Here is a 14,009-nt window from a genome sequence, read left to right as displayed (position 1 = left end):
TTCAATAGATTCTTACATGACATCATTACATTAATAATATCACTGCCAAGTCATCTATTATTAACATTATTACATGACAATTAAAAAATAAGTATAATAATTGATATTTTTTTTCAGAAAACTATTAAATTCCTAACTTTTTTTATGACGAATATTAATATTATAACATATATTAAGAAATTAAAAAATGTACTTTTTATTAGGAAGTGGAAAACGCATTCTTTATTATTTCTACCCCATTTCCATAAAATTAAAAACAAAATATTGTTTTCACATTTTAATAAGAGGCTTTAGGTAGCAAAAATTGTTGTTTTTATTTTCAATAATATAATTTTCTTTTTCTCAGTCTGGATCGAAGTTGCCATCTTTTGGTCTTCTCAACACTGTAACTGATACCAAACTATTCTGCCTCCATCCCACACAGTCTATGCAGAGCCTCCCAAATTCCAACAAGGCTGAGAGGTAAGATGTCACTCTCACCTCACACCCTTTCTCTCTCCGATGTGTGACTTTCAGAGCCAACATTAATGGGCTTAATTAACCATTCAAACGGCTTCAGTTTGGATCAAAGAACCTCTTTGTTACGTATTCGTCTTTCCTCCTTTGGTTGAATGTCAACTTTACACCACTTCTGTTGAATGTCGGTGCCATTGGTTTGTTGTTTGTGCACTTTGTTACTAAATTTTGACTTTGGTTTATTTGTTTTATGTTGTTTTGGTCAGAGGGTAGACAATCTGGAGGTCATACTTCTTTGTCTGAAGTGACACTTGTTTGGATAGTTTCCCAGTATTTTGTTTCAGTGTGTTGCTATTCACTTCTACTCCTCCATTTCATTCAGCAAAACACTGTAATGGCTCAACAGGTACCCTTTTCCCTTCTCTCTCTCTCTCTCACATACACAACTCACACACGCAATACACTCATAAGTTGCATACTCATATTGATGTTATTAAGTGGGGTGCTTTGAAATGATTTCGAGGGGTTTTTTTGAGGCAGCTTGTATACCGGATTCAGTTTTTGGTTTTCAATTTCAAATTTGGAGGGTGATAGGGTTGTTGTTGTTGTTGCTGATGATGCAGGAAGAAGGGTGGCCTTTGGGTTTGAGATTCTTGAATTCTAGACTTGGGCTGGTGAGAAATGGTTCTGGGTCAGCCTCTTTCAGCACTGTGCTTACTGCTTCTCATACCCCTTCAACTGTTTCTTCCTCAGATCTTGATACAGAGGTTCGAAATTTTATTTGAACTAAAATTCAAGAACATAAATTGTTGTTAGGGTACAATGTGCTTTAGATCCTCAATTTCCAGTCAAAGTTTATCTTAGTGTGGTTGGTTTTGTCCTTGAATTTCTGTTAATGGATACATTTTGTTTTTCTTCGTGGAACGTGGAATAGTAGGAGGCACAAAATTGAAGGGTAAAACGTATTTTGTCATTATTATTGATTATTGATATTATCAATTATTAATGCAAGATAGTGTTGTGACGACCCTTTTGTTTCATTGATACCATTGCTACTTACTGCTACCTGTTCCTTTGTCCTAAGCTGCTATGACCTTCCTAGCATGTTGTCATGTCTTTGTTTTTTTGTTTTTGTGGTTTCATTTTGTATTTTTACTATAATGATGGCAGCATTTTAATTCTTTTGGGTATTATTTATAAAAGTGTTCGTAGTCACTGACAGAGACATCTCAAATATTTTGTATGTATATGTATATTTCTTGATGTAACTTTTTTGGTACGAAATAATGACTGTTTCACATCCTGCAATAGTTAATCAAGTTTGATTGTGACTCTTGCTCTTCTCAGCTTCACACAGCAACGTTCCCTTTCCGGATCTTGAACCATTGCCCATTCAGCTCGTTTTAACATTGACACGCTTTACTCTTTCATGCTTGTTAGAACATTGGCTTTTGACTATGTACTTTGTGTTTATTGCACTGACGAAGATGAAGCTTTTTAATTTTTGAACTAGTCCAAGCCACAAAAATGAATAGGAAAAAGAAGCTCCACGTAATGAGCATGCCCATAAGGCTTCGGATTTCTTCCCCTGTCGGTCTCTTTTGGATCCTTCGCTTCTTTTGTGTGTAAATAATTGCTTGACGCTAATGGGGTCCATGCCATGGCCTAGCACATAATTGTTTGACAGAGAGTGACGTTGATTTCACTTTAATTGCCATTTTGTTGGTATACTGTTTGTCATTTTGAGATCAATCGGAAGCACGCCTTGTTGAAATTTGAGTCATTTATTAGAGGGTTTGCAGAAAAAAAGTTAAAATGCATAACATCACCCTTGAACAGTGTCAGAAAGGGACAATCATAATGTAAAGCAGATCAAACACAGAAGACTGTATGAGTGACATTTTTCATAGATGCTTCTTTAGTAATGATTGAGAGAGCCTTTGGCCTAATGATATCGGGTTAAGGATTCAAATCTCGGAAATAGTCTCTAAGGGAATAAAACTGTGCACATTTATCCTCCCATTCATTACTGTTTTTTGTTTTTTTCTATCATGTGAATGAATGTGAATTGAAATTTACTTGTTTATAGAAGTATTCGTGATCAAGCCATTTACCTGACTCATTTGACATGGCTTGCTATAGTCCACCGGATCATTCTTCCGTGACAACAGCATTACACTTGGCAGCCTCATTGGTATTTCTAGCTTCTTAGAACTCTCAGGCAGATCAACAAGAGGAAGAATGGTGGAAGCCTCGAAGGACAGCAAAAGAATTCACAAGCTGAAACCTTGGTTGTTTTCACTTTGTTCAAGGCTAAGTACTGATGCAGTGAGTGGGAATGATGCCCCCTCTCTTGGTCACACTACCTTGAAGCTGAGAGAAGAGCAGCGAGTACATACAGAAGGAACCAGTGTCCTACGACTTATGGACCCAATGTTTTCTCCCCTATTCAAGATTCAACCTCACTATTAGTGGGTAGCCAAACTGATCATTGGCCATCTGCTTCATTGGGTGATGATGGTGGACATTAGCATGATCATAACAGTGAACTAGACGAGTGATGGATAAGGAACACCAATAGTTTTTTTCTTGTTTGTGTGGATATTTCAACATGTGATGATCCCTTGTTATTGATTTATATTTCATTTAGAGGTCACGGAGTTCTTTATCTACTTCAGGAGATTCTCCTGCTTGGTAATTAAATTTCAAGACATTAGGATGTTCTGTTCGTACTCCATTCTGCCCACATATAGTCTCCAGTTCTTTATGATAGTAATACAACAATAAATACATGCTGCAGACCATAAATTTGAACTATTAAAGCCTCTTTAAGTTACTGAAGTTGCATACCATTCTGGTGTGGAAGAAGTTATTACATAGTGGTTTGGGTGTTTGTTTCTATATTGGTGGGGATCACCACTTATTTTTAGCATGTCAAGTCCTTTTTCCTTTATTGCAATGGGAGATCACATCTCAGGTCATGCGAAAGTACTTCACATGAAAAATAAAGTAAAATGAAGTTTGGTGATTAAGACTTCCTTGTTGAGTCTTCGTCCAGGCTAAAATAAAAATGTGAGATTAATCAAAACAAGTTTTCACTTTTCCATCAGATGTTCACTATTCAAATGATGTGAAACCAATTACTATGTTTACCATTGTTAAAGCCGTAAAGAAACTTACCTTTAACTCTTGCATACTATATATTTCATATTTGGGAGAACAATACACAACCGTGTCCTCCATCTCCAAGAATCAGATTTCAGAAATCAAAACTCAAACCGATTACAAACTATTGTCTCTCATGATCTTAGTGATCTTTGGACAATTGAAACAAAATGAATACAAGAACCCAATATAGGCAGCCATTCCACAGTAATTAAAACCATCATTTATATCACTTCCTGCCGGCTTCCAATCAAAATAACGACTGACAATTATCAAGCCTCAAGAAACCTCCCACTGCTTTTCATCTGCAATTTTCCCCGAATTGCGGCCGGCAATCCTTCCAAATGAGGCCGACAAGCTCTTGAAGCTGCTGCTTCCTTCACTGAAATTTGATTTTCGGGATCTCCTTGGCTTCATAGGGCTAGATTCCACTTCGGTATCACAGCTCTTGTTAATCTTAGCAACTAGTAATTGAATAATGGCACCACGGCAAAATGGACAAGCTGGTCCAGAAAGGGCAGCAGTAGCAGGATCAGGCTTCTTGTGACAGCATAGTGCTAGGGTGCAATGAGCACACATTTGATGGCCACAGGGTCTGACCTCAATTGTGCACACTTGGTCAAAGCATATGCAACACAACTCCATATCGTCGGCCTATATGAAGAGAAATAACCAAGAAATATATAATTTATCATCTTTTAAAAACAAAATGTCCATTCCATATTTCCAGAGAAACAATTGATCACACTCATGCATTGGCATGAGATACTAATGATACTATTGCATTCTAAATCCTGAATCTAGCAATGAAGCATTACTAGGGAAAAAATACAGAGATGAAATAGTAGTGTGTAATCTTATTGTGTCCTAAAGAACATTCTTGGCACCTCTACCAAAGCATAATTTTTAACCATACTAAACTGCAAAATGCATTTAAGTAAAACCACTAATCTAAATCCTACAGCCGTCAAGAAAGGAAGATGTTGTACCTCAGAGGCCATATTACTGTTTTCACTCTCAGAATGCAGTGGTGATGGGGGCATGTCAACCTCCTTAAGTATGGTCTTTTCCCTCTCCCTGTTAGCTTCTAGCAAGGCTTTCTCCAGTAAGGCCTTTGCTTCTTGACTGAGCTCACTGATGAACTTTAACGGGGATGGCCAAACAAGTGGTGCAGCTGATGAAGGATCCAGCAGGGCAGCACATGCCTTATGCTTGTGCTTCAGGGCCACTGAAAATGGTATTTTCCTGAAAAAGAATATTTAAGTCAGGTCTTAACAGATTTGCTTGTAATGAATAAAACATCCAGAAACTCTTTTTGGAATTATAGAAAGGACAGAAAAGAGGCTGAAGAAAATTCTCTGTTGACATTAACTGAGGAAAAACAAAAAAATTACTTTTTTTAAAGTATCTAGGCGCACAACATAGATTTCAAGCACAAATTACAGTAAAAAATAGTCTTGAAATAAGCTAATATTTTCAATTTTTATAAATGAATTTGTTTCTTCATCTGATGAAGTTCAGTTTTTATGCGTACAAATCCCGTTCAGAGACTTAAAAATCATTTCTTAATCAACAAAACAAACTTCAAAATTTCATTCAGTTAACAAATTTACTTTTTAGTACATTTAATCATCCCAGTAAGATATTTGTAAGTATGCAAACATGTAAGATTATCAAAATTAACATGTCAATATTGTTATTTCAAAAGCAAGAAAATAACTTTCATGACCAAATTATCATATTTATTAGATGTTCAATTTGAAAAGCACACAACTTTTGGAAGTACCAATTTCAACAAGGGTTGGAGGTACCAAAAAATTATTAAACTCTTCTATTTATAAAAATAAATTAGTTAGGAATCTAAAAATTAGATGTGCATATGAAGAAACTTCGCACTATATACTGCTAATTCATGAGTGATCCTTAAAGTCTTTTCCATATTTTCAATGGTGATCTATACTGACAGCTATAATAGATCTTTAAACTGTAAATAGCATTTACTTACCCAGAAGAATCTAATTGAAGTCTATCTGCTCCATAAGCAAGCAACATCCGAACACAGTCCAAAGAACCACCACGGGCAGCCATATGCAGTGGTGTGCTTCCAGGGTAACTGCACATGTTACTTTCATCAATCTGAACGAAAAGCCATAAAAATTCATACAAGAATGACTAATGCATAACTTCTAAGACAATTACCCATATCCACCGGTTGAAGCACAAACAAGAGCACCATTGTCAAGAAGGGCATGAAGACATTCAGACCGTTTGTGGCGAGCTGCAAGATGCAGAGGGGTAGCACCATTTCCGTCTCTTATATTGACGAATCTTGCAAATCCCCTGACAATTCCATCCAAGAATTAAGCATCAACATTCATGCTTGTATGTGCTTTATGACTAGTGTGTGTATAAACAGTGGAAGAGAGAAGAAAATTGTATGTCTAACCAAGAATCTGCAACAGGTGTGGAATGAGCAGCAGAAAGAATAGCCTTAAGGCAATCTATATGACCATAATAAGCAGCATAATGCAAGCAAGTTCTCCGACGTACAGAATCAAACATCAATATCTGAAATATTAAAAGCACAAACCATTGTCATTACCTAGCTAGGAGAAAATCATAATCCACTATTCTCAAAATTACAGCAATTCTAAACATTCTATTAGAAAATCTAAACAAAACAAAAAGTATAACATACATTTGCTCCGGCATGGATAAGCTTCTCAACACAGCCAGTCTTTCCACGCATCACAGCCAACATCAACGGGGTCTACACACAAAGAAAAAAAAAACAAATCAGAATTACAATTTTAGTATCTAATGAAACTAAACAAGGGTACAACGTTTAGTTTGAAAGTCACAAAAGTAGAGACTAGTACTCTCTGTAACCAAACTTCCCTATAGAAACTTACAAAAGATTAACATATAAGAAAGACAATGACTGAGTTTATCTGATAAACTAAAATAACCTTTGAAGAATTTGAATGAGAAAACTTTGTATTTGAAATTAAAAAACTCAATTCTTTTTAAATTCTTATTTTCTTCTGTTACAAATGTCCATAATGTTTATCTTAAAGCTTAAAGAGTTGCAGTTACCGATAAACACAGACAAGAGAAGCACCTGCTTCAGGCGATTCAATATGTCAACATTGGAAGACCTGTCCAACAACATGGAAAGAACCTGCTCAAAAACCAAAAACAGCACCATGCTCAAAATACATAAAAAGACATAGCAACAGAAGCAGAGACACCAGCATTCAAATCCAAGAGAACAACCTCGATCCGACCATTGGCAGCAGCTACATGCAGCGGCGAGAGCTTATCATGGCCAGTGGTGTGTTCCAGCACAGTCGGGTCTTCCTCCACCATGGTCTCAACAACCTCCAATTCTCCGCTAGCAAGGGCAGGGAACACACCATGGTCCTCATGCTGCTGCACGCAACTCAGCTTCTGACCCATTTCCTCGATCACCACTTCGCGCTGAGAGAGGTGGCCGGAAACCGCCCCACGCGCCGCCTCCCACGGTGGTGACGTGGAAGTGTGTCTGGTTCAACTCTGAGGGTGATAGATAATAATCCCAGTGTTGGAGTCTTCTTGGTGTTTGGACTGCCCGTTCAGATTTCGGGCAGCTTGACCATACGCGTATAAAAGTTTCGGGCAGTCACCGGATATTTAGGCAGAATTAATATTAAAAGTTTGGTTCAGTGTTTCTTCTTCAAACACTCGTTGGAAAGCGTGCAAATTCTGTATCTTCAATATTTTACTACTAAACTCAAAAATATCTTCTATGTTAATAAATTATATTCTAAAATTGGATTTAGTTTTGCATGTTATATCTACGTTACGAGACTAAGATTTGAATTTTATAAGATATGTATATTAAATATGACATAAAATTTAAGATTTTAAGTTATGAAAAATTAAAGCATCGATAAAATTATATAGATTTGTCGATATATAAATGTAGTGCATATTTTGTGTGTTGTATTTAACGTTTTTAATAATTCTTTTTTGTTTAAAAGTCAAAGTATTTTTCCAATATGATGGTAGAAAATAAAAATTTACTAAAAGTTGTAATTAGATATTTTTTTACAAAGATTAATTTATTACTATGGTCAATTATATGGTTTTAAACATATTTTAAATGTTCTAAGTAATTATATCAATGACGGCGGGTTTGTTATGGTAGTATTTATTTATTTTAAAATCTACGCGTAAGTTTGACAGCTTAGACTATACAATTTAACAACCAAGGAGAAAAAGTAGAAAATAAAAAATTTACAAATGCATGCGTGTTGACTTTGTTTTCATAGTTATTTTTGTAATTATTTTTTTGATGTGACAGAAAAAAATTATTTTTAATTAAGAAAAAAAAATCAGATCGAAACTTGTATGATTTTGTTGGAGTAGCGGAAATAGGAAAATAAAACTATTTACATTATACAAGGTATTTGATTTTTATTTTTATTTACATTTATAATTTTATTTATAGTAGAATAATTATATGGTTAAGGAAGGTTATTAAATAGAATTAACATAGTTTTAGTTTGTTTCGAAAGATTATCTTTTGAAACAATTATTTTATTAAATTTATTCTTAAAATTTATGGACAAATATATGACATTTTGAAAATAAAATTATATTGTATTTCATTGAAGTTTCTTATTTTATCATAAGGTTGATTTAAATACTTTATGGTAACTGATCTTTTTCAGTGTCGGTTATGTGTATATTAACATGAATTAATATATAACAATTTTGAACATGATCTTATTAACTTAAATATTTAAAAAGAAATCCATTTAAAATAGTTGAACCATTATATTCTAAATTAACATAACGTAGTCCAAATGATGTTTGATTGATGATTTAATAATAGAAAAATTCTTATGCAGTTTTTGACTATTAGGTATTTAGGTATGAAGATACTTTTGTTTGTTGGTTATTTAATAAGCCTTTTTTACAAACACAAATGATCATATTATATATCCACCAATTCTCATGTAAATTTTACCATCTCTCTATTAGATTTATTATACATATATATGAATAATTAGGCTAAAACGATAAACTTTAACATGAAAAACTGCAAAACTAAGATCAAGTCATGGTTTTATCTAAATAATTTTGTGAATATTTTGGTAATTTTTATTTATTTTTACATAAGTATAGAAAAGGTGATCCTAAAATATATAAATAAAACTTTGTAAATTTGATATAATGTTATACTTTCTTTAATTTCCACCGATTTGCACTTTCTTCCATAGATATCTCGCACACCTTTCAAAGAAAAAATTAGTCTACTATAAACTTTGGCTTTCGGCATTAAAATGACAGCTATTACTTTTTTAGAAAGAATTTCATATGAAAAGTAAGTATGTTTGGTTTACCTTTTTGTAAAATAGTTTTGTTTTATTTTGAAAATTCTATTTTTTGTTTTTATACATCTAATTTATTTTTTTTATCTATGAGCTTAGCTTAATTTTTTTAACGTTCTATGAGCACGAGTAAGAGATTTAGAAATTAGAGAAGAAGAACTAAAAGTAGTTGCTAATTTCGAGTTTTATAACCTATGTTCTAAACTAGTTAAGAGAATAAAATTAAATAGTTTACTAGTATTTGATATTTATCCATCGTTTTAAATACAAATAAAACTGAAACCCAGAAATTAATAATTAAATGCTGAAATATTTAAAACACACAATTATTTAATTAATTTGATAATTATATGTTCAAGCCATCAAATTAATTCTACAAAAATATATCAATATTGTTAAAATAATAGTAGTCAAAAGATTAGTACAGGTAATGTTATTCAAAACTCCTCTCTCAATTAATATGAAATTAATTTTTAATTACTTAGTTCTTATAAAATATATAGAAAGATTAGTCAAATAAAATAAAATAAATATAAAAAATAAAGATAACTAAAAAATTAAATAACAAAATAATAAATTATAGAAAAAAATAAAATTGTCAAAATAAAAAAGAGATCAAAATAATTATAAAAAATATGTTGATTCTACTTTTTTTTCAAATTAAATTTTATCTAAAGATTATTGTTTAATTATTATTATTTTAATATTTTTAGTAATTCTTAATATTATTTCAAGTAAAGTATATGTTAATCAAATTTTATTATATGTTTAACTATGTAAATTTTTTTATTTCTTTATCAGATAAAATATTAAGTAACTGAAATAAGTCTTGATTAATTATTGTTAAAGTTTTTATTTTTAATCAAAATACATTTTTAATTATTGACATGTTCAATTACATAAAAGTTTTTATCTTTAATAAAAATAGTCTTATTAAAACTTTTATGACTAATATGAATATTAAATAGTTAGTTGAAATTTAATGAATTTCACACTAATACATGTATGAATAAATTCATAGGAAATTATCAGACTTTTAAAAATCAAAATTATTTGGTCAATAAAAAGCTGCTTCCGTATATGTTACCACTTGCGAACTACCTAAATGAATGCAAGAAATTTAACATTAGAAAATAACAAAATCATTTTAATAAAAAAATCACATTTAAAATTACTACGTGAAGAAAATGAAATTACATGGAGAATAATTAGTAATTAACAATTAACTATATATATAGGAAGACCGTTTCAAACAAACTTAACCGGTAAAAGGTCAAATGTATTCACCACTTGTGTTTTATGAATTTATAAATCTCCCTCTGTGCTTTTAATTTAAAAGACAAAAACTAATACTCTTTCAAAGTATACAGCTTTTACCTTTAAATCTATTGTTATTGTTTTGAGCCCCATACGAGAAACTTTGTCCATATAATTAATTCTCTAAATTTTGCTTCAGATATATATTTTGTAGATTAAATATGTAATCTATAAAAATATTTATATTTATTTTTTATAATAAAAAAATTAATGTTTGGTTAAATAACAATTATCAAATGTATTTCAATATTATGATTGGAATAATATTTCTTATTTGGAGAATATTGATTGTCCTTTGTCTATAAATTCTTATTTTTGTAGACAGTTTTTGTTGTCTTTGGTGTTGTGTAGTCATTCTTTTCCTTTTATATGTAATATTTACTCTTCATATTTGTTTTTATTGATGTTATGTTGATATATTGTCATTTATATTTTTCATTTTCTGTGGTTATGTATATTGAAGGAAAAATAATACGTGTAAAAATGTAACACAAAATATAGAATTAAACTAATTTTTAAATTTTAAATATACATATTCGGTTTCCTCTATGAATATAAAATATGTTAAATGCACGAAAAAAAATCAACAATATGTTGTAGATTATAGACAGAGAAGTTATATCAAGGACTTGAACTGCTTATAGCCTTTTATTTTATTATAATCGATATCATTTATCTCTTTACTCATACTCTTTTTCTTTTTTGGAATTTATTTTTTTTGACACATATTGTGATGTTTTTTCCAAAAAGGTTTTTAATAAGGTGAGAAACATTTTATATAGTGAATAAGTCTATGTTAAAGTGTTCGATCAACCTCATTAAATAAGTTATTGTGTTAAGTAGTCATCGTGATAAAGTGGTCGACTAGTTCTTCAATTAAACGAGCATTCATGCTAAATAGCTCTTATGTTTTGTCTCCCAATTAAATAAGTCTTTGTGCTAAATAATCTTCGTGATAAAGTAGTTAGTTGGTCCTAATTAAATGAGTCTTATGATAGGCTAAAGTAATAAGTCAACTTTTAATAAAATAAACCTTTTTGCTAAATAGCCTTTGTGCTAAATGTTGGTTGGTTCCTAATTGAATAGCTTAAGTAGCTTATAGACTTTTGTCCCAACTTATTCATATTTTGATCTTATAAATTAATATTTCTTAAGCTCAACTTAACTACTTTGATTTAATAGCAAGATCATACGAAAAAGTGAAAGAAGACATTATATTAGATATAGGAAAAAGTTATAATACAAACAAAAACTTATTAAATAAAAGTTAGTACATGTAAAATCCTAAGTAACTAAAAAGAGAATCATCTTTACTTTTCACCAATTGTCAACCTATTAACAAAAATTTTTCATGGATTTTCTACCGAGAAGTCTACTATTAGTGCGAGCACTTGGACTTGGTCTATAGCAGCCTAAAAACCAATTTTAAAAGTTTTTGTTATCATAATCTTTAGTGTCATTTCACATTCAACTCATGTGAATCCCCAATATATGGTATTGATTACTCATACAAAGAAGGCTTTAGGCTTTGAACATCCTTTTTCTTAGCATGTTTGTCTTTCTCGCGTGTGATCATGACAATCATTATGGTTGTCACAACCGCGATCACTACACCTTTCCCCTCTAGTTACCACTTTCATATTTCTCGACTTACCTCTAGATCATCCAACTTCCTCCCTCTAAACAAAATGTATGAGATATCTCATATGAATCAACTCCTTAGTCTTAACCTTAAGGGATAAGGATTCATTAGTGGTATGCATGAAATTCTAGTGGTAATGACATTAGTTTTCTATGCTTCAAGTGTGTGTCCCTCTAACTTGATCAAGCCTTCTGTTTATAGGACTTAGATGAATTTGTTCGAATTGGATGAATTTGTTCGAATTGGATTGAGTCTAAAATTTGTACTTGATTTTTGTAATTGAAGTCACCAAATTATTTGACATTTGATTTTGTTGAGATAATTTTCAATCTTTAGTGGTCTCATTTATTTGAATTTTGTAATTTAAGTAACTCAATTTCTTGATAGCATATTTTGTTCAAATATTGTTCAATCTTCAATGATTTCCATATATTTTCACAATATTTTCACAAATAAGAACAAAATATTTCTATTTCCCAATTTATTAAATAAAAACTTTAATTATCTAAAAAATAATAGTAAAAATACCAATAAAAGATAAAAATAAACAAAATAACAATAATGATAATGTCAATTCACTATGTAAAAAAAGGTTTTTTATATTTGTTAAAAAAAGCTTTTTATACCATTTTCGAGTAGGTATAGAAGTGAGGGTATAGAAAATTTCATTTTTTACACCGGTTCTAGAATAGGTATAAAAAGTTTGACCTTTTACACTAGTTCTGTTTTTAAATGGTATAAAAGAATGAAATTTATACCTAATAGTATAGGATCGGATATAAAAAGGCGTCTCTCTTGTTTTAAAACTCATTTTTTATACCTGTTGCCACAAGAACAGGTATAAAAGAAGCTCACTTTTATACCTGATGTGTTTTTAACCGGTGTAAAAAGTGATGTTTTTTTTTTAAATATTGGATTTGTATATGCTACTATCCATATTCAGACCTGCATAAAATTCCCAAAATATAGTTTAAATAATCAATAACAAGTAAAATAATCAATATTGTTTCTATTAACACATCAAAATGTAACATTTACCTAACAAAGTTTCTAAATATATTTACCTAACATAGTTACTTAACATAGTTACACATAAAGTAGTTTCTAAACTCAAAATGTAATATTGAAACATCTAATCATTTACAAATGGTTAAAAAAAATGCAGTGCACTGCTCCCGAACATCCTTTATGGCATGTTGCTCTATTGGAGACGTGTCATCAAACATCTACAGAATGAATAGTTTGAGTCAAGTTATAATATTAATGACTTAAGATCTTAGTTATAAAATGTTCACGTTACCAAATTCCATGAGTCAGCGACATTTGCAGATGTAATTTTCTGCATGTGCCTCATGACATAATATCCACACTCAAAGCTTCTCGATTGATGTGAGCACTACAAGTTAAATTTATAAAGTATCATAAAATTTAGGGTTAAATATGTTTTTGGTCCCTTAACTTTCATTGAAAATTGGATTTAGTTCCTCTTTGAAACTTTGGACCAATTTAGTCCCCAAACTTTAGAAATGTATGAATTTAGTCCTTTTAACTAAATTTTGTGAACTTTATTTGATGTTTCAAACGCATTTCTCAGTTAATATTAAAGCAAAAATATGTCAAACGGTGTAAACTACTCAAATGTTATCATGAAACGCACTTGAAACATCAAATAAACCTAACAAAATTTAGTTAAAAGGACTAAATTCACACATTTCTAAAGTTTGGGACTAAATTAGGCCAAAGTTTTGAAGAGGGATTAATTTCAATTTTCACTGAAAGTTAAGGGACCAAAAACATATTTAACCCTTAAATTTATAATTGTATTTATAGTTTGAGAGATTAACTACTTATAGTTGGTGCAATGAACTGCAACTTCTTTCTAGAGACGATATGTGTTCCCTGCAACCTTGAATTTGTCTCAACAACTCTATAAAGTTAAATGTATATTGAAATGAGTCCTAAGGAACTTACTAAAATAAGTTATGTGTACACAACAAATAAATTATTAAAAACTTATGATATTAGTGTACTTTTAATTGCCAAAGTGCGAG

The 14,009-nt window shown here is 30.9% G+C and overlaps 1 protein-coding gene and 1 pseudogene across 3 annotated transcripts; one reads left to right on the top strand and one right to left on the bottom strand.

The window, feature by feature from the left end:
* The first annotated feature begins 330 nt into the window (after window positions 1-330).
* On the top strand, window positions 331-3,191 carry LOC108329491 (uncharacterized protein At3g17950-like; annotated as a pseudogene).
* A 441-nt stretch (window positions 3,192-3,632) lies between these two features.
* LOC108329490 (putative E3 ubiquitin-protein ligase XBAT31) lies at window positions 3,633-7,272 on the bottom strand. 3 transcript variants are annotated; one of them, XM_052872456.1, is made up of 8 exons: window positions 6,898-7,272; window positions 6,743-6,779; window positions 6,320-6,391; window positions 6,068-6,189; window positions 5,821-5,961; window positions 5,627-5,734; window positions 4,611-4,866; window positions 3,633-4,275 (listed from the first exon to the last, which is right to left on the bottom strand). In XM_052872456.1, the coding sequence occupies exons 1-8, from the start codon at window positions 6,909-6,911 to the stop codon at window positions 3,901-3,903; spliced, it is 1,125 nt and encodes a 374-aa protein (XP_052728416.1). In that variant the 5' UTR covers window positions 6,912-7,272; the 3' UTR covers window positions 3,633-3,900. The 3 variants fall into 3 exon arrangements, with proteins under 3 accessions (XP_052728416.1, XP_017419206.1, XP_052728417.1); XM_017563717.2 differs by having other exon boundaries at window positions 6,743-6,802; window positions 6,898-7,271; XM_052872457.1 differs by lacking the exon at window positions 6,898-7,272 and having other exon boundaries at window positions 6,718-6,795.
* Between the last annotated feature and the right edge of the window lie 6,737 nt (window positions 7,273-14,009).

The sequence above is a fragment of the Vigna angularis genome, chromosome 2 (assembly GCF_016808095.1).
Source record: "Vigna angularis cultivar LongXiaoDou No.4 chromosome 2, ASM1680809v1, whole genome shotgun sequence".
Taxonomy (NCBI): Eukaryota; Viridiplantae; Streptophyta; class Magnoliopsida; order Fabales; family Fabaceae; genus Vigna; species Vigna angularis.
Note: the sequence above shows the minus strand (reverse complement) of the source record. Positions and strands in the feature narration are given on the sequence as shown.

Bases quoted from the DNA above. Each gene is read 5' to 3' on its own strand.
- LOC108329490 (XM_017563717.2), bottom strand. From the start codon at position 7,080: ATGGGTCAGAAGCTGAGTTGCGTGCAGCAGCATGAGGACCATGGTGTG. The intron at 6,803-6,897 runs GTTGTTCTCTTG...GTTTTTGAGCAG, and splicing joins CTGCCAATGGTCGGATCGAG to GTTCTTTCCATGTTGTTGGA. The intron at 6,392-6,742 runs GTGCTTCTCTTG...CTTTGTGTGTAG, and splicing joins TATTGAATCGCCTGAAGCAG to ACCCCGTTGATGTTGGCTGT.